General features: G+C 36.0%; 1 protein-coding gene across 1 annotated transcript in view; it reads right to left on the reverse strand.

Moving 5' to 3' along the window:
• The window catches only part of SLC13A1 (solute carrier family 13 member 1), a 237,547-nt gene extending 218,271 nt beyond the window's left edge, over positions 1-19,276 (reverse strand). Inside the window, exons 1-2 of the mRNA XM_044087327.1 lie at positions 19,226-19,276; positions 18,377-18,505 (exon numbers count right to left, since the gene is read on the reverse strand). Coding sequence (XP_043943262.1) covers positions 18,377-18,505; positions 19,226-19,276 — 180 coding nt within the window. The remainder of the gene's footprint in view (positions 1-18,376; positions 18,506-19,225) is intronic.
• Positions 19,277-20,798: the final 1,522 nt, after the last annotated feature.

A 20,798-nucleotide genomic window follows, 5' to 3' on the forward strand; every position in this document is an offset into this window, starting at 1 on the left:
TATATATATATATATATATATATATATATATATATGGGGTCATGTCAAACCAACGACATGTTAGAATAACGAAAGTCACTACATCGAAACAAAACCATCAACAGTTCAAAACATCGACAGTACATTTATACGAAAGTACAGTGCTAACATGGGTCCTGCAAGGGGGAAGTAGTATGGGTGTAGTATCATATCATATCCTTTACTTCCCCCTTGCAGGACCAATGTTAGCACTGTACTTTCGTATAAATGTACTGTCGATGGTTTCGTTTCGATGTAGTGACTTTCGTTATTCTAACATGTCGTTGGTTTGACATGAACCCATAGATATATATATATATATATATATATCTCAAAAGATAGATATACAGAGATTGAGAGACAGTGTTTTAATGAAACCTATTGAGACTCTGTTTTAATGAAACCTTTTCAGTTGCAAAATGAAAGCACACTGCCTTCTGTTTAAAGTCCAAAGGGTTATATGTCAACTTCAATGTAAACATAGATAATTGTATGGACAGACCCAAATTCTCCTGTAGTCTATCTTGTGTCTTCCATGAGGGTGGAGAGAACATCTGAGTATGGCTTACTGACCAGGCTTTTAACAGCCTTTAGACTAGCCATCTAGTACTTTTCTATGACCCTCTGAACTTGGTGCCTTTCACATTCAATGCGTTTCTCACAGGTCTGTAGATTTTTACTAAACCTGCTGCCAAAAAGATTGTCCAGATGATCAGTAACATCAATCAATACTGACCGCAAACTAACATATCCTTATCAATTTTTCTGCAAGATATCAACCCCTTCTTACAAAGATGACAAACCGCTGTATCCTTGATTTGAAAATTTCCTCAAAAATCACAATTTAAGGACTAAAGATGTACTTTTATTTAGTAGCTTCAACAGAGCGACTTTAGGGTTTAACCAACCTCATTAATCACTGTGAGATTTTAACCCTGTGCGCATTCCCTGGTATTTATTTCACTGATTACTACCAGTGAATCTCATAAGCAATCTCAGATTATGCAACATAAGTACAATTCTTCTTTTAAAACTATATCATTAGAAAATAAATGAAAACAACAAATTAGAACAAGATAATCAAAAATAAGTGAGAACAGTCTGGGGAGCTACATTTATTTAAATATGTCAGCTGGACCTGCTGTATCCTTACAATGGCTATGATTTATCTTGTCAGTCTAAAGTTATTTTTTAATTCAAATTTCTATTAGGAATACAATTAAAAGGGCCTACTATGTTCTTGTAATGTTTATAATTTAAGCAACTTAGGCTTATTTTGTAACTTGTTTATACCTCTGTTTTTACTGTATGCACAGACAGTCAATAATGGGGTAGCCCTTTATATGACATGACTTTTTAACATTAGCATTTAACATTTTCTTTAAGTGTTTTACTCTACACGTGTGCATTTTCGGAAGGATTTGTTTTCCCTCTCTTTCTTTCTCTGTCTCTCGCACTCTCTCCCTATCTAGCTCTCTCGCTCTGCAAAAGGTTACATTGCCAAAATGATTTATCAGATCTGTATCAGACTTTTAGAGAGTGGTTGTGGTGTGCATTACAATAAAATGGCCCTGTAGCTGAATCTGAATGTGAGCATTTTTATTTTGTTTTGTTTTTTTCTTTTCTGTAATTGTGACATAATGCACAGTAATTTGCATGCATGTATGTATGCCTGTGCTTGTGAAAGTGCACCTCTTCCTTTTTGTTTTATGCTAGTCTGATTTCTAATCATTCTGAGATGTGATCAACACATTTTTATTAAATACTACAGAGAGTCAGTGACTAGATATGGGCAAAACCACTGGAGATGAGGCAAGACTATTATGTGTGTAAAAAAATATCCAGACTGTCAGCATCCAAAGATCAAAAGTACAAAAGTACAACAGCATGACAATTTTGCACTAGTGCAAGTCTGAAATGGTTGCTGAACAAGACATATGCTCGATATGATGAAAGGGCTTAACTGAGTGCTCTGAGTAAAAATGGGTTTGTTGACACTATAAAAAGAAAAAAATTGTTACAGAGTTTTGTGCGTAGGTTAATTTATACAAAGTAATTTTTTTCTAATTGCTGGAGCTTATTTTGTAATGCATTTAATGATTAAAGTTATTGTCTACATAGCAGTGAAATGTGCAAATGATTTATGTATGCAACAGTGTACATGAACCACTTCCAAGTGATTTTCTAATAAGAAGTATTGTTTTACTCATCAAAGAGGAAAATACATGCTGCAAGCTAATTTATGCTTACAGAACATTTATCTTTAATTAGTGTGAGATACTTTATCCCTTAAAGAAGTTGCTTACTGATTGTATAATGGACATTTTACAGAGTGATTTTGAAGGATAAACATGATTATAATGAAGAATTAGTAACACGGTTATCATGAAGGTATTTGGCTAAGTTGTACATGATAAAATAATTAATTACAAAATAAACAGGAAAACAATATAGTGTGATATGGACTACCAAGAGAATACATTTAGGCACTGGTTTGGCATAAATTATATTTATCAAAGAAAGCAATGCAGTCCCAAAAAAAGACACGGTGCTGCAGCTGTAGCATTGTTGCCTCACAGCAAGTGGTTCTCCTGTTCGATTCTCAGCTGGAGTGCCTTCTGTGTGGTGTCTGCATGCCCTCCCCGTGGTCGAGTGGTGTTCGAAAGACATGTGTAAATGGGCATGCCTTCGTTGAAGGTTGGACGTTTGGCTGGCAACTCAGCACCGTAAAAATCTACTGCCAATTATTATCCACTGTGGCGACCCCTAACCGGGAAAAGCCGAAAAGACAAACAAAGAAAGCAATGCAGTTTTGCATTTTAACCTAATTATTGTTTCTACAAGAGACAACTGATGCAGGATGCTTTTTGGTACTTTAACAACTTACACACAATGACTCTAATGTAACAGTGATTTATCTAAGACAATACCTCAATATTGCATGATAAAAATAATTTTGAGATATTAGAATAAAGCATTTTATTAGTTATGATGTTAAATACTAAAATGAGTTTTATGCTTTGAACTTGGCATTCAGGATAGTTAGATATAAAACTTGAGAGTCAAGATAGTTAGATACAATGAATGGTGAGATTAAGAGGTGTTTCTCTATATCTTTCACGTTCTATAAGAATAAATCACATTTTATTAGTTTTTCAGTCTAAAAGCATAACTTGACAAAGATAAAAACAGAAAATAAATCTTGCCCCCTGCACCCCCATATAACTAACTTATATATAGATATAATTATATTATGGTAGATCACAATATTATTAAATAAAATGCGAACTATCACAATAAGGAAAAATCACAAAACTGAACCTACTAAAGTTCATAAAAAGAAAGAACATTCTCTTTGTGATCTTTGCGCTAAAACCCCTTAAAACACTATCCTCAAATTTGTCTGATTATTGGTAGTGTTAAGAATTTTTTTTTAAGTTAAGGTGTAAGACTAGCATTTGGGGCAGGGCCATGCATTTCTAAGTGGGCAGGAAAGCTATGCTAGACTGGAAATAATCTCCTTTGCTCAGTTTATTACAGAGTCCTGTGGTCATAACCATCTAGTCTTTCTAACCATGAAAGATCCAAAATCCCTTGATGTATTATTCCTTCACAGGACAAATGGTCCCTCAAACTCCAGGTTAAAGGACCTTCATCAACATATAAATAAGACACTGTGGCATGACAGATCCATATTCCAATTTATCTCCCACTGTTCTACAACAAACTTTCTATGCATGTCAAGCAAAGTAGAGCCATTTTCCCTTTCAAGATAAACCTAGATAATCAAATGGGCATCAGATCTGTATCAGACTTTTAGAGAGTGGTTGTGGTGTGCATTACAATAAAATGGCCCTGTAGCTGAATCTGAATGTGAGCATTTTTATTTTGTTTTGTTTTTTTCTTTTCTGTAATTGTGACATAATGCACAGTAATTTGCATGCATGTATGTATGCCTGTGCTTGTGAAAGTGCACCTCTTCCTTTTTGTTTTATGCTAGTCTGATTTCTAATCATTCTGAGATGTGATCAACACATTTTTATTAAATACTACAGAGAGTCAGTGACTAGATATGGGCAAAACCACTGGAGATGAGGCAAGACTATTATGTGTGTAAAAAAATATCCAGACTGTCAGCATCCAAAGATCAAAAGTACAAAAGTACAACAGCATGACAATTTTGCACTAGTGCAAGTCTGAAATGGTTGCTGAACAAGACATATGCTCGATATGATGAAAGGGCTTAACTGAGTGCTCTGAGTAAAAATGGGTTTGTTGACACTATAAAAAGAAAAAAATTGTTACAGAGTTTTGTGCGTAGGTTAATTTATACAAAGTAATTTTTTTCTAATTGCTGGAGCTTATTTTGTAATGCATTTAATGATTAAAGTTATTGTCTACATAGCAGTGAAATGTGCAAATGATTTATGTATGCAACAGTGTACATGAACCACTTCCAAGTGATTTTCTAATAAGAAGTATTGTTTTACTCATCAAAGAGGAAAATACATGCTGCAAGCTAATTTATGCTTACAGAACATTTATCTTTAATTAGTGTGAGATACTTTATCCCTTAAAGAAGTTGCTTACTGATTGTATAATGGACATTTTACAGAGTGATTTTGAAGGATAAACATGATTATAATGAAGAATTAGTAACACGGTTATCATGAAGGTATTTGGCTAAGTTGTACATGATAAAATAATTAATTACAAAATAAACAGGAAAACAATATAGTGTGATATGGACTACCAAGAGAATACATTTAGGCACTGGTTTGGCATAAATTATATTTATCAAAGAAAGCAATGCAGTCCCAAAAAAAGACACGGTGCTGCAGCTGTAGCATTGTTGCCTCACAGCAAGTGGTTCTCCTGTTCGATTCTCAGCTGGAGTGCCTTCTGTGTGGTGTCTGCATGCCCTCCCCGTGGTCGAGTGGTGTTCGAAAGACATGTGTAAATGGGCATGCCTTCGTTGAAGGTTGGACGTTTGGCTGGCAACTCAGCACCGTAAAAATCTACTGCCAATTATTATCCACTGTGGCGACCCCTAACCGGGAAAAGCCGAAAAGACAAACAAAGAAAGCAATGCAGTTTTGCATTTTAACCTAATTATTGTTTCTACAAGAGACAACTGATGCAGGATGCTTTTTGGTACTTTAACAACTTACACACAATGACTCTAATGTAACAGTGATTTATCTAAGACAATACCTCAATATTGCATGATAAAAATAATTTTGAGATATTAGAATAAAGCATTTTATTAGTTATGATGTTAAATACTAAAATGAGTTTTATGCTTTGAACTTGGCATTCAGGATAGTTAGATATAAAACTTGAGAGTCAAGATAGTTAGATACAATGAATGGTGAGATTAAGAGGTGTTTCTCTATATCTTTCACGTTCTATAAGAATAAATCACATTTTATTAGTTTTTCAGTCTAAAAGCATAACTTGACAAAGATAAAACAGAAAATAAATCTTGCCCCCTGCACCCCCATATAACTAACTTATATATAGATATAATTATATTATGGTAGATCACAATATTATTAAATAAAATGCGAACTATCACAATAAGGAAAAATCACAAAACTGAACCTACTAAAGTTCATAAAAAGAAAGAACATTCTCTTTGTGATCTTTGCGCTAAAACCCCTTAAAACACTATCCTCAAATTTGTCTGATTATTGGTAGTGTTAAGAATTTTTTTTTAAGTTAAGGTGTAAGACTAGCATTTGGGGCAGGGCCATGCATTTCTAAGTGGGCAGGAAAGCTATGCTAGACTGGAAATAATCTCCTTTGCTCAGTTTATTACAGAGTCGTGTGGTCATAACCATCTAGTCTTTCTAACCATGAAAGATCCAAAATCCCTTGATGTATTATTCCTTCACAGGACAAATGGTCCCTCAAACTCCAGGTTAAAGGACCTTCATCAACATATAAATAAGACACTGTGGCATGACAGATCCATATTCCAATTTATCTCCCACTGTTCTACAACAAACTTTCTATGCATGTCAAGCAAAGTAGAGCCATTTTCCCTTTCAAGATAAACCTAGATAATCAAATGGGCAGCTTCAAACTCCACCTGATTTATCTTATGTCTGCCTTCTGAAGGCTGAGGTAATTTTTGAATATGGTTCATGGTCTAAGCTTGTAATGTTCTCTCAACTGATTGCATAAAACTTAACTATGAACCTGTGAACCTACAAATTCAGGTAACCTTGATGCAGAATGGAAAAAGCATATATGTGTTAATGAGGTCGGTCCAATATCATGTGACAAAAAGTTAACAAAGAAATTACATAAATGCTACTCTTTCAAGAAGTTAAAATTGTCACCTCAATTTGGAGGAAACAATTTGAGAGTAGAAAGACTGCTGCAACAATTAAACTATGTAAATCAGGTGTCTGATAAATTAAAAAAGATCTGAAAGTAAGAATGACAGAAGAGAGCTAGCTCAAAAATTTCATTAACCTTTCTTAGTACCACCCTGCCTAGTACAATATCATGCAGATTGAGGTGGAACTGGATTTAAGAACTGGCAATGATAGGGGTACTGTCTAAAGCAGAGGGGAGTAAGTGAGGTATACTCATAATTTCTGTGCCCAAGAAAGCTGAGTTAGGAGGTGCTTGCATTTGTAAACAACAAGAAATAAGAACAAAACTTTCAACATCCACAAGTTTAATAAAACGCAAAGCTTTCAAGTAAAAAAACATTTTTTCAGTGCATAAAATTTCAATAAATCTGAAAAGCTTTTATATGAGACCAGCCAATAAAACCACATCAATTGCATAATGACATCATAAGAGCAATTTAAAACCACTTAAGGCAAAAAAAGGATTTAAAGACATTACCATCTAGATTTTAAAATGGGCTTAATACTATTAGCAAAATTTAAACCTGGTGGTACATCAGACCTAAAATAATTGATCCACTTATACTCAACAATTTCAGTGGCATTAACAATGCTACCTCCCCTTTCATTCACAAAGACATTTTGTAGTATTCTAAATTTAAACTTATGCATATTCCCTTTTTCTGAAATATGCTTATAAAGTGGATTTGTATTGACACACCTACGTATTTCAGATAAATGGGCTCATATCCTTTCTTTCAGCTTCATATTAGTTTTGCCAATATAAAAACTAGCGCATTCTATGCAGTTAGCAATATAAACTAAATTGGAAGTAGTTTTATATTGCTAACTGCACAGAATGTGCTAGTTTTTATATCAGCAAAACTAATATGAAGCTGGAAGAAAGGATAGGTTATTGAAATTTTATGCACTGAAAAAGTTTGTTACTCGAAAGCTTTGTGTTTTATTAAACTTGTGATGTTGAACGTTTTGGTCTTATTTCGTGTTGGATTATTTGCTTGGACTGTAAGGTTCTTCAGCTGAGGAAGGAGTGCTGCTCTTTGGCATTTGTAAACAATTCATGATAAAATGTATTCAGTGCATTTCCTGTGCCTGTTGCACTACCTTTCTGCGCTGCTAAATGTAATTGTATATATCAGAAATCTGCCACAGCAAGAAGAAGCATGGTGTTGATCAATGTTTCAAAATATTAAAACACTTAGTCATTACAACACCTGCACTCAGTTTTGTGGTGCTTTGAAACATAGTGTTCTGCAGTTAGATGCTAGCCAAGGCATTCTTGGTGAAAACGTGTTGCTAGAAAGTAAGTCAAACATGCTATGTTCAAACAGAGAAGAGTATTGTGAGCACAGATTAAATGAGATTAACACCATAACTCAGGAGTAAACAAGGGTGACGTAGAGCACAGTATTATAAACCTATTCTAACTATGGGAATGAAGGTATGGGAGACATAGGAAATGATACAGCAGATGAGGATGGACATTCCTGGTATTACAGAAACATGCTTCAAAGACAAGAATGGGGTGAGATGTGGTGATGCCTGGATATAGGAGGACAGAGAGAGAGAGATAAATGGAGTAGTAATGTACAGAAAGAAGAGCAGCAGAGAGGGGGAAAAATAAGAAGTAAATAATTGGTCATATTACTGAATGAATATTTTGTTTTTGTTTTCACAAAGTAAAACAAGCATATATCACCATGCTAGGAGAGAAGCATGGAAGAATTGAGGAAAATAGCATACCTTTATAGAGAGAGGGAGGAGGTTTAGGGGAACTAGTTGACCTGGATAAAACACCAGGACAAGATGAGCTATCACTCAGAGTCTTTAGCAATATGTCCAGTCTGTTGGCAGACCCCTTAACAAATATCTTCAACTGGTCATTGGCTAGTGCAGAAGTGTCAGAAAATTGGAAAATAATGAGTGTGGTTTCCTTATACTACATGAGCGAAGAAAAACATTCATGGAGCTAGAAAACTGTTGGATTAATAATAGTGGTAGCTAAAGTTATGAAGAAAATCATAAAAGGGAAAGCTAGTGGCATCTATAGAGGACAAAATTCTCCAGTACAGCAAACAACATGGGCTCATGTCAAGAAGGAGCTGGCATTAAAATCTGATCCAGTTTTATGAATCTGCTACAGGTTAACTTGAAAGGAATTAGAATTCAGGAAGGCCTTTGACTTGCTGTCAAACAAGAGGCCAATAGGAATACAGCAGGGGTTAGAGCAGGGACTGATCCAGCATTAGATGACCTATGCAGCTGCCTAGAGTCTGGTGCTGACTGGGGGCCTGGCCACAGCAGTAATTCAAAAAAAGAAAGAAAGAAAGAAATGTTTTCCTGCTCTGCCTGGCCCTAGCACACCCAATAGTTTTTCTACAATGCTGTGACTCATGCAAACTAATAAAAAAATAAACATTTTCATACTTCAACTTTGTGTGTCCACAAAGTTTCTCAGCTATTTTCACATAAACCACATTAATACACAATGCCAACCAATGAGAAGGAAGGTACATCTGACAAGATATTTAATTCTCTGTAGAACAGGACAAGTGATATAAATCTTTTTTTCATGGCAAAGAGGGTCAGAGAGGGTCAAACTCTGTGCAGCACTGCAAAGCCACACAAGCTACAGAAATAGAACTGGTAGGTTGATTTATTTCTGAGGTAACGTGTTACAGGTAAGGGTGTGTGTGCATGTGATGTGAGTAGGCATGTGTTAGGTGTCTATATTACAACAACGAATTTGTATAAGTTCAAATGTTGTAATATCAAACCCAAAAGTCCAAAATCCAAAATTAGTGAAGCCACGGCACACCAATATTTTTCCCAGGGAAAAAAATAAGTGGGCTGTTTTCAGGGCTTTACTATTTCCTCCACTGTGGTGCAATCTTGGAGTTGATATATTTAAGTAATGGGGTTGTGGGGGCATAGCCCCCCACGTTGGGAGGTTTAGGGGACAACGGCCCCCCCCTACTTTAGTTTAAGTTTAAGGCTTTTTTTTTTTTTTTCATGGAACAATTTTTTTTCCTTGGGGAAAAAAAATTGGTGTTCTGTATTTTCATTATTATTGGGTTTTGGAATTTACGGTTCGATATTACAATGTTCAAACTTCTGTTAGTTTGACATTGTGATATAGACCCTGTGTTAGAGAGGCAATTTTGTTATGTGACTTTCTCAAGCTCAAGCCCTGTACTTTGGTTACTGGAGGCAATAACTAACTTTATTTCTTTGGTAAATCACATAGAATTGCAGTCAGTCAATGGCCATCTTGTTCTTTTAACTTTTTAAGTGATTTAGAGTAGTCTGCTTTTGCTGAACCAGACAGTACTTTAGGGAGGCTTTAAATTTGGGCTAGGTTTCTCAATACTTCCCTGGAGTGTAACCCTTGTAACTACCACCTATAAACCACAGTTGTTATGTTTTAAAGGAAGAAATCTACACCTGTGCTATGTTCTTTGAATGTGATCCTTGGATTCCTTAATGTTGGTAGTATTTTTATTATGTGCCTGTGAATAAACTAGTCAGCATGAAATCTATTAGTTTAATGCTAATATTTTGAAATGAATACCTCTTGAATTTAGTTGCACAGTTGTGAAATGGACAGTGTTTGGGCTACAACAGTTTGTCTAGCGCTTAATATAGATGACTAAAGTTATGAACTACTTGCTTGTTGTAGTAAACTATAAAAATGAAGAACAGTCCAATTGTCATGCACTTTAATAAAAACAAATAAAACAATATGTGATACAGATAAGTGATTTCAGGTAAAAACTCTTCATAAGATTAAAAAACATGTATTATTCTCTCCTATTTAAATACAATCATAACCAATCAGCAAAGTGAGTTAATTAAAACAAACTGAAAGTACAGACAGCATGTTGTACCATTTGTAAGCAAAGCAAAATATAATTCCAACAGTAACCAGGTACCTCTGCAAAAACACAAAACAAATCCAAAGAATAAAAGCAGGCAGAGGCAAGGCTCCAGTTTCTTCAGCTGATTTATTACAAGACACACAAGCGCTTTCACCACAAGGCTTCTTCAGGTGTATAAAAAGCAGCACTCAACACACCCATTCTTAAACTAAGCATTAGCTAGTCACATGATTAAAAAGAGAAAACTCTTAAAGGCACAAAGAACAATTGTATTCAGTCCATAGTAAAATGCATAGTAAAATATATAAAAACGTTATTACAAAAACATTTCATAAAAGCAATATTACAAAAAATGCATATTACAAATACAAATAAACCACATAAATGTAACAAATTCTACCTATGCAATGGTCTATTTTTCAGGATGGGTCTCAATGGTACATGGTCATTAAGACCATGTCCTGTGTTAGCTCTTAATCTCACAATCCATTTAGCCTCCAGGTTCTCAGTTTGAACTCTGGTGTCACCACCCCTCAAGTTCTCATAACATTTACCTAATACCATAAATGTAAAGGTGTGTTGATCATTCGTATCTTTAATGTGTTTTGCTAAAGCATTGAACACACTACCCTTCTTAATATGGTATAGGTGTTCCCTGATCCTATCCCTTAATAGTCTGTCGGTCTTTCCCACATAGAATTTACTGCATACTTTGCAAGTAGCAAGGTAAACCACATGTGAAGTATCACACCTTGCACTGGTTCTGGGATAGGATCAGATTTCTCTTGAAGAGGGCCAGTGAGGTACTCTGCTTGACATGAATGGGGAGTTTATTCCAGAGTATTGGAAGTCTCTAGTTAGGAAACTATCCCTCCAGCAGGTTCTGTGTAATGTGGTGATAAGGCTGAGGTCTTTGGAGAGAGTACAAGGAGGGATTGGGATTTTTTTCAGATGAAGCATGTCTAGCAAAACTGGATCAGACATGGCTCTGTATGTCAAGCAGAGATTGCCTCTAAGTAGGCGATATGAAATGGAGTAAAGTTTAAGTTTTTTAAGTCTATCTGCATAAGGCACATGTTTCAGTCCTAAGATCCTCTTAGTGAGGAACTTTTGTGGCCAGTCCAGTTGTTGGAGGTGTCTAGTGAGGTACATGCCAAATGGGGCATTGTACCCTATAATGGGTCTGATGAGGGACAAGTAGACAATGATAATGGCTTCTTTCTTCCTGGATGAGAAACATTTTGTGATGAGATGTGCCACGTAGAAGGACTTCCTAATTACTGTGGTGATGTGGTTGTCAAAGGAGAGGTTGCTGTCTGCCTGTGTCCCTAGATCCCTTATAACACCTTCATTGTTAAGTGGATTCCGTTTGATATGGTAGCTTGTGGCTAGTCTGTTTTTCCCGATGGGAATGACAATGCATTTTTTGGCATTGAGCCTAAGGCCATGGTTTTGGCACCAGTCGCTGGTCTCCATTGGGCCTTTTTGTAGGATGTCCACATCAGCTTGAGAATCAATAATAGCTCACAGTTTGCAGTCATCCACGAATTTGGTTAACCAGAGTAATTTCAGAGAAGTAGATACCAAACAGAAGACCCAGAACCAATCCTTGAGGAACTCCACTTGTAACTGCCTGGTAGTCATATTTGGAGACGGCTATTTTCACTGTGTGGGTTCTGTCAGTGAGCCAGTTGGCAACCCATCTAGTGATATAAGGGTAATGCCCAGATCTCTGAGCTTATCAATGATTTCAGAGTGTGGGATGGTGTCAAAGATATGGCTAGATCTAGGTAGGCTGTGTGAACAGCTTTGCCTTCATCCACTGCCCTGGTGACAGCTTTGAAGAAGTCTATCAGACTGAGCAGACATGATCTGTCTTTCACAAACCCAAACTGCATGGGGTCCATGGTTTGAAGTTTCCCTATATCCTTATTTATAAGATCCATAATAATATGTTCCATAGCCATACAGATCAGGCTTGTCAATCTGATGGGACACTGTCCACTGTCTGCGAACTACTAAGAATTGTGTTAGAAAACAACTTCTTCAAATTTGGAGGCAGTCACTACCACCAACTAAAAGGGGTCACCATAGGTGCCAAAATGCCGCTTACATGAACTTAGTCTTTTGTGCTTGGAAAACCAAGAACCTACCCAGACTGGAAGGGTTTCTGTACATCACACTGTATAGACATTACACTGATGGTATCATCCTTTTCAGGGCCGGTCCCCCAATGATTTGAGTCTCTTTATTAATGAAGTTTGCAATAGCATCAACTTCCTTAAATTCATAATAGGGGATGTAGGTAGCCAGATTAAATTTCTAGATGTCACCCTCACATTTGACATGCAAAGCCATACTTTCTACTCGACTATTCATAGGAAGACCAGCTTCAGAAACAATTACTTAGATTATGGCAGCCAACATCCACCCTTTATGAAAAAGAATATTGTGGAAGGGCTATTTGTTAGGGTCAGTCACCTGACCACTGATGACCGTACATTCGAAGAGGAGAGTGACCTCTTAAGTCATCTCTTCATCCAAAGAAACTACCCCCCAACCTATGGCAAGCCTGTCTTAAAATAAAATAATGAAATGGCAACTTTAAAGAATCAGCAGCTTAATAAAGTAGAACAAAGTTAGTGTTTCATTATGTTCTGCGGCAAAACTTCTTCAGACAAACGTTACATAAAAAAAGTTGTTTTAAATACTCCTATACATCACATGATCGAAGCTGAAGTTGAAAACCATTCCTCCCTTACACAAACCCACTAAATGCAATAATTCAAATGCCTTACAAACATTTGTAAAAAATCAATAATAAAAATTGCATTAACAAGTTAAAAATACAATCCAAAAGATGGAAATGTACAAAAATAATTGAATTTGTCTATCTAAACTTTTCAGATTGAGCACACAAGCAATTGAACAGAAATCATTTAGTCCTGGATACATATAAGCGTTACGTCTCAGTTGCCAAAATAATTCCTGTTGCTCCAATTTTAAAGTTGTAGGACCCCTTTCTTATATCTTGTTTTACTTGTTCGATTACTCTAAATTTAAAAAGGTGGTCTGTGTAATCTGTGACATGTTTGGCCAGAGCATTTTCTATTTTTCCCTTCCTTATACTATATAGATGCTTATACAATCTCTCCTTTAGTTTATGGTCAGTCTTCCCTATATAAAAACAAGGGCAAGACTGGCATTTTGCAAGATAAATCACACTTTTGGTGTTACAATTATGTCTTTCTTTAGTGGTGCATTTAAAATCGTAAATTGTAAAGGTATTCCCTACATCGATAAACTTACAAAAGGAACAGGCTTCACATTTATACATTCCTGAATGTCGTGTGTTAACTTTCTTGCTAACTTCTAAAATGTTCTTCAAGTTTTGGCCCCTCTTAAAAACAAATCTTGATGTAACGCTGAAGTTACTATGGGTTAGGTTGTCGGCCATAATCAATTTCCAATTCTTTATAATAATTTGTTTGACACCAGAAAACATCCAAACTAAAGGGTGTAATGAAAGTTAGTCAGTAATTGATATTCTTCTCTACGTTGTTAACTCTCCAGTCTTGTTTACATTGACTTTCATTGTCTAATCTAACTTCAGGTAAAATAGGTTTAAAGTAACCTGAGAACCTTTTTTGTTGTACCTCATAAATCAGTTCGTCAAGTAAACTATCAGGGTATCTGTGTTTTTGAAACATATCTCTTAAGAAGTTAACCTCCACCAAAACTTCATTATCACCTGTAATCATTTGTGCTGTCCTCACAAGTTGGCCTTTTGCCACTGACCTCTTCTGCTACATTGCATGAGTAGGTCGGTGTGAAAAATGTGGGTGAACCTCATGAATTGAGTGGTGGAATTCAAAAATTGAAGAAATTCAAATGTATGTTCTTGGTCACCCTTAAATATAATAAAGATGTCATCAAAATATTGTGTATAGTAATAAATTAAATCCATATGGGGGCTATTTTGGAATTTGTTTTCCAAAATATGCCCCATATGGATTTAATTTATTATACACAATATTTCGATAACATCTGTATTATATTTAAGATGACCAAGAACATACATTTGAATTTCTTCAATTTTTGAATTCCACCACTCAATTCTTGAGGTTCACCCATGTTTTCCACACCGACCACATAGCTTACTTGGATGTATTGTTGAGTAAGGATAGACAGAACCAAATATACAAAGCAAAAGTTTTTAGGAAATATACTCTTAATTCATTTTTACACTTTACTTGTGCTCATCCAATGTATCAGAAGAGGCTATATATTATGGCTGTGATGAATATGGCTATTCCACCCTTGAGTGGTGAATGATATTTAGCTTCAACATATAAGATTCCAGCAGTGTCATCTTTCTCATTGGTTGTTTATATACAGAGAATATTTATGTACAGACAATGATTTGGACTGGTTACCTGAACACAGAGGATGTCATGGATTGGTTTATAGCTATTTGATGGAAGGATATCAGGCTAGCAATCTAACTTGCCTATAGGGAAATTCCAAATGCATATGGATTTGTTTTGACCATTAAAAGAATATAATTTTTTTATTGGCTATACACCGTTCTACTAAGGCGATTTAGATTTTAAGATTATTATAATCCCAATTGGTTACAATTTGACAGAGACCACTTTGGATTGCTTTTTAACATTCTAACAGACCAACCAGATGTTAGAACATATTGAATGCACTTTCAGTTTGTTTTAATTAACTCACTTTTCTGACTGGTTATGATTGCATTTAAATAGGCGGCAATAATCTATGTTTTTTTAGGTCTGAAGAAGGGTTTTTACCTGAAAGTGTTTTAGTGTATCATGTCTTGTTTTATTTCTTTTTATTAAGGTACATGGTTTAGAGGGTCTATATTAGAACACCAAACTTTCAAAATGTCAAGTGTTCTAATATCGAACCCTATTAATCGAAAATTTAAAACACTGAACATACAGAACAGCAAATTTTTTTCTAGGGAAAAAATTTGCTGTTCCAAAACACATATGCACAACACAAGCACACCAAACCAACAGCAATCCACACACATACACCTAAACTATTACACCTAACCCTACACTAAACTATACATACACCACTAACTATCCACTTACCTTAACCCAAACCCTAACCCTAAGATCCATCACTATTGCACAATCACCTCACCCACACCCTAACCCTAACTCACCTACCACACCCTAACCCTCACACCCACACAATCGCACACTTACCTGACCCGCACCCTAACCCTAACTCACCTAACCCGCCCTAACCCTCATGTCCACACAATCACACACTTATCTGAACCCGACTCGCAACTTTCCACCACAGAGCTGAAAATACCGAAGCAACAGAAATGGACAACCAAATTCTTTACCTAGGAAAAAATTTGGTTTTCTGTTTCTTTGATATTTTCAGCATTCGCTGCAAATGGGTCGATATTAGAACACTCAAAATTTTGAAAGTTCAGTGTTCTAATATAGACCCTGGTTTAGACCATGGCATAGCTTTCAACCAAATTAATAGAATATGGGACAAATCAAGAAAAAAAATTTGGGACAAGCAGGGACACTTTTATATTAGTACTATTAACTTGAAAAATAAGAATAAATAATGAAAATTCATTTTCTGAGTGTAATTTGCCACCTTTCCTTCAAAGGTCAGAAGTTTTAGGATGGATCAGGACAGCAGAACTATTCCAGTCTAAAATCAGGAACAGTTGAGAGGTATGGACCATGGTAGTTGGACTGTTCTTCATTTTGATAGTTACTGCTTTTGCTCGAGTCCAACTTTTGGCAGCTTCTGTTGTTTTATTTTTTTTATCACTTTATTTCTTGTAGTAAATGGTTTGCTTTCCTCAGCTTTCATTTGTCTTCTATGATTCTGCCAAGTTATTTTACCGGACAGTAGTCCTGTACTGCTCCTGAAAGGGAATCCATGTCCAGTGGATTGTCCCAGGCTGTTAGCAAATGCATTGTACATTTGTCTTTTGAATTCCTGAACCCTTCACAGATGTTAATTAGTACTTCACTATATGCCATTTGCTTATAAATCCCAGTATGTCTCTACTAGTTTAATAGGTTGTCAGTCGGAGTTAAAACACATCACCTCAAGCTATGTGTGTCTTCAAAGCAATGGCAACTGGTTAAATAAAATAAGAAAAAAATCATGTCAAGAAAGGTAAACATTCTGTATAATAAGAATGTTTGTCTGTTCTTGAATACAGTCATTTGTATTTGTAATCAACAGGTTTGCCTAGAGTACATTTGTAATCGGTTGCCACCTAAAGTTCAAATTATTAATCAAATTTTCTCTTCTAGTACCTGGGAGCAAAGAAACTACTGCTGAGGCATTACCAGAAAGACAGAGTGCATAATGAGAAAAAGTAATTCATAGGCAGTTATGTACTGGATCATCATTATGTCTCAGAGTCAAACACTAGCATGGCTACACTTTACTGCATTACTGTTCAACCTAGCAGCTTGTGCTATATATATATATATATATACACAAACACACGTACACACACACACACACACACACACACACACACACACACACACACACACACACACACACACACACACACACACACAGTCCCAGACATTCTCACATGCATACATACAAACATATACACCCATATGCACTTACCAACAAACAATCCTCCCCGCATTTGATCATATTATTGGAAATACTCAACCATACGCTCACATGCACAAACCAACACACTCACACATTCAAACTCTTTGACTCACTACATAGCAACCCTGGTACTACCACCCAGACAGACACATACTCATGCAGACTCACTTACACACTCACATGTCCACATGCATATAGACACTAACATCCCACAACCCCATATCTTCACTGAAGACCTGCCCAATCCCATAGCTTCAGTGACGTTACCTGCACTGCAAGTACTCCCACAACAAAGAATGAGTGACCACAGTGTTTTGACAGCAGTCACTTTTTCTTCTAACAGTAAAATTGTATTCAGCTGATCAAATGAGGAGCCATGGACATTTCTGGAGGAGAGCACATGGCTAATTCGCATTAACCACTGCCCCAGACTGTCACGTTAGCAAGTAGCTTCACCTCTGAGACTACTCACCTCACTAAGGCCTCTACTTCCTGTGATGAAAGTGATATGTAAATCAGAAATACTTACCATGATGAGGAATGAGGACACCTTCTGATTTAAGGCTCCTACATCATGCTAGCTTTTCTGAATTCCAGGGATTATCTCATCTAGAAATTAGGAAGAGTGAACCACCTTCTATGAGTAAAAAAAGGAGACAAGGCCTAAACAACATGTCTTACACGGATCAACTTGCAGATGATACCACTGCACTGGAACAGACTCCCTGTCCACATAAAACAAAGTTAATCCCTGTCCATGTTAATGCGTAACTTGGATGTATAAATGGGAGACATAAAATTTACCCCAGAACTGCCCCCTCTGCTATTAATGGACAAAGGCCACCCTAAATGCTTTATCCCTTGCATGGGTCCTCTCAAATGATCTTTTGTATGACCCCGTTATCCTCATTATGGAAAATATATAATTATTGATGAGGAGATGAGTAATGCCAGTCTCTAGTCAATTGGGATAGGTTATTTCAAACACAAGAAGGGAAACTGGCTTGGCTCAAAATGGCCTGCAAGAGCAGCTAGCCTAGGACTTACCTATCAGCCTATGAACCTATGAAAATGTTCAGATGGATACCAGTGAGTCTTGAACTGAATCTGCAACTGTAACTGATTCTAATGCTGATAAGGTTAAGTTTCCATGAATATTAAAGTGTCTTAAAGTAGCAGTTTTAACCAAGTTGGCACTAGTAAGTGTTCTAGGTTTCCCAGATTGATTAAACAACTACACAAATACAATGAATGAATGTTCACAGTGTAAAAATGTCAGGCGTGTTTTAAAAATCAATAAACTTGCTTTTCTTTATCGAATGCCTTTTGAGTATTTCACTTGATACAGTTGGCACATTCATAGAGCAGTATCAAATAAAAAATAATAACAATTCTCATGCTGTAGATTACTATATTAGAAAAAAAAGCAATTGGACTTACAGTTGATGCCTTCATGATCCCAAACAGTGGAAACATCAAAGCCGGTATAAGCGCTGTGATAGCGAGGGGCATAGCCTCAACAAGCCAGAATATAGCAACCACAAACAGGACATAAGCACATTCTGCTTCCTAGTAAAAAAGGGGTGCAAAATACATGCTTATAAATACTAAAGAAGAGAGTTCATGTGTTTCACAAAACATATCAAAGACAAAAATGCAATAATGCATTTTCATATAAATTGAGTTATACATAGTTTGAAGTTGGTATATTGTGCTGCAGATGTAGTGCCTTTCTGGTAGAATGAAGCTCAGAAAACCTTAAAATGACATATCAGTTCCTTTTGTTATCCTTTTCCATTTTTTCTCATGTCAGACAACTGCTTTCATTTACATACCAAAAATTATATTGTTAATATCCATGTTCACTGCTCTCATCCCAGTTACCCTACAAGCCAGGCGACGTGCTGGCAAATTAACAGCAAAAACTTATATCACCCTGGGTATCACTTCTGTGGCTCTGCTTGACAGTGGCACAGGAAAATAATTTTCTTGGGTGGAAAAAGCCAGGGTACCGTTTGGCTAGGCTTGTATAGGCCCTAGGGCCAATAGCCTTGTACCTACCTATGAACCTATAAGACTTCCCATGGCTAGCTGAGGTACAGTTCAGAGCACCATAAGAAATGAAATGATTGAAGGAGCCTATTTCAAGTCAAGTGCATAAATCATATGGCAGCAGATGATGAAAACTGTTTGTAATTACACAATTTATAGTTCCTGCTTTCAGGCTAATAAAACATGCCACACTTTTTTCTGTCATACTGAGTCATTATATTTCCCCTGGAGTCATACCGTATGAAGTTCTGTAACCTGAATTACATGAGGCAATGAGTGGTAAGCCATGTAAAATAATTTACTCAATTAACAACTATGAATTTGAATAAACCTGGACTCACTTATTTACTTTTTAATTGAAAATCTGTCCATTTTGCTGTCAAAATTTTAAGCATTTCACATAAACTGAACTTTACACCTTACGAAGAATATGATTAAGTAGAATTCTTTCACTTCTAGGTATACAAGGTAACAGAAAATCTGCAGTAACTAGAAACCGATGATGTCAGATATGTGCAACTATATTTAATGATTAACTAAATTAAGTAAGGTAGTCATAATTCATCTGTGAAAGTTTACTTTTTTTCAGTTTTGTACTGTAAACTGAAATGAGGATCTTATGGAAGAAGAAATTTTGAATAATTAAAAATATCATATATAAAAAATAATAGTCAAGTAGATAACAACGATTTTCAGACTTAGTTAAGCTTTACATAGAAAGATGTGTTAATAATGATCCTTCGAATTATATACATCTCTCTCTCTCTTTCCATATATATATATTCACACACACACACACAAACACACACGCACACACACACACACACACACACACACACACACACACACACACACACACACACACACACACACACGCACACACACACACACACACACACACTCACACGCACGCACGCACGCACGCACGCACACACACACACACACACACACACACACACACACACACACACACACACACACACACACACACACACACACACACACACACACACACACACACACACACACACACACACATACATGTATAGATCCCAGTCATAAGTTTGAAATCCCACAAGTGCCAACCTTACAAATAATTTGTAAGAACTCAATGTATTTCCATCCTATGAAATAAATTACCCCATGCAGATCATACAAATTACTACCCTGATTACCTTTAAGGCTAGTTTATATGACTGGATCAGTAGAGACAAATTTACACCAGGATTGTCATGTACAGCCCTACTCATTTTAAAAGCCTTACATTACTAAGTGCTTGAAAATGGAAGCATGAACGTTTAAGTATATCTGCTTAAAGGTAAATATGGCTTGGCATCTTATGGTCCTCATAATCATCTGCTTAATATTATTCTTATGTTTCCATGTTCCTACATGACACTATCATATTTTCAAAAAATGAAACCATGTTTATGTAAGGGTTAAAAAGGCAAATATTCTATGTAATGCAGATTTTATTTAATAATAAATGGGATTCATTTGGACTTTGTTAGAAATGAAACTGTATGTTCAAAAATAAATAAATAAGTCAATAAACAATGATTCAAAAAGCAAATATTGTGATAATGGAAAATAAAAAATGTCTCCTTTGTTGAGTAAGTAAGGGTGTATGATGAAATGGAAAAAATAAATGGCAAAGATGGGGAGGTTAACGATAGTATAAAGCAGTTTTGAAGGAAATGAATTCAATTTGCAGTACTTATATAGGAAAAAAACTATTCAAATAAATGTATAGATATAGGAGGTAGAAAACTTACAAAAGAGTAAGTATATGCATGAGAAAGAAACACCC

Source organism: Protopterus annectens, chromosome 11.part0 (genome assembly GCF_019279795.1).
Source record: "Protopterus annectens isolate FY-2018-M chromosome 11.part0, PAN1.0, whole genome shotgun sequence".
Taxonomy (NCBI): Eukaryota; Metazoa; Chordata; order Ceratodontiformes; family Protopteridae; genus Protopterus; species Protopterus annectens.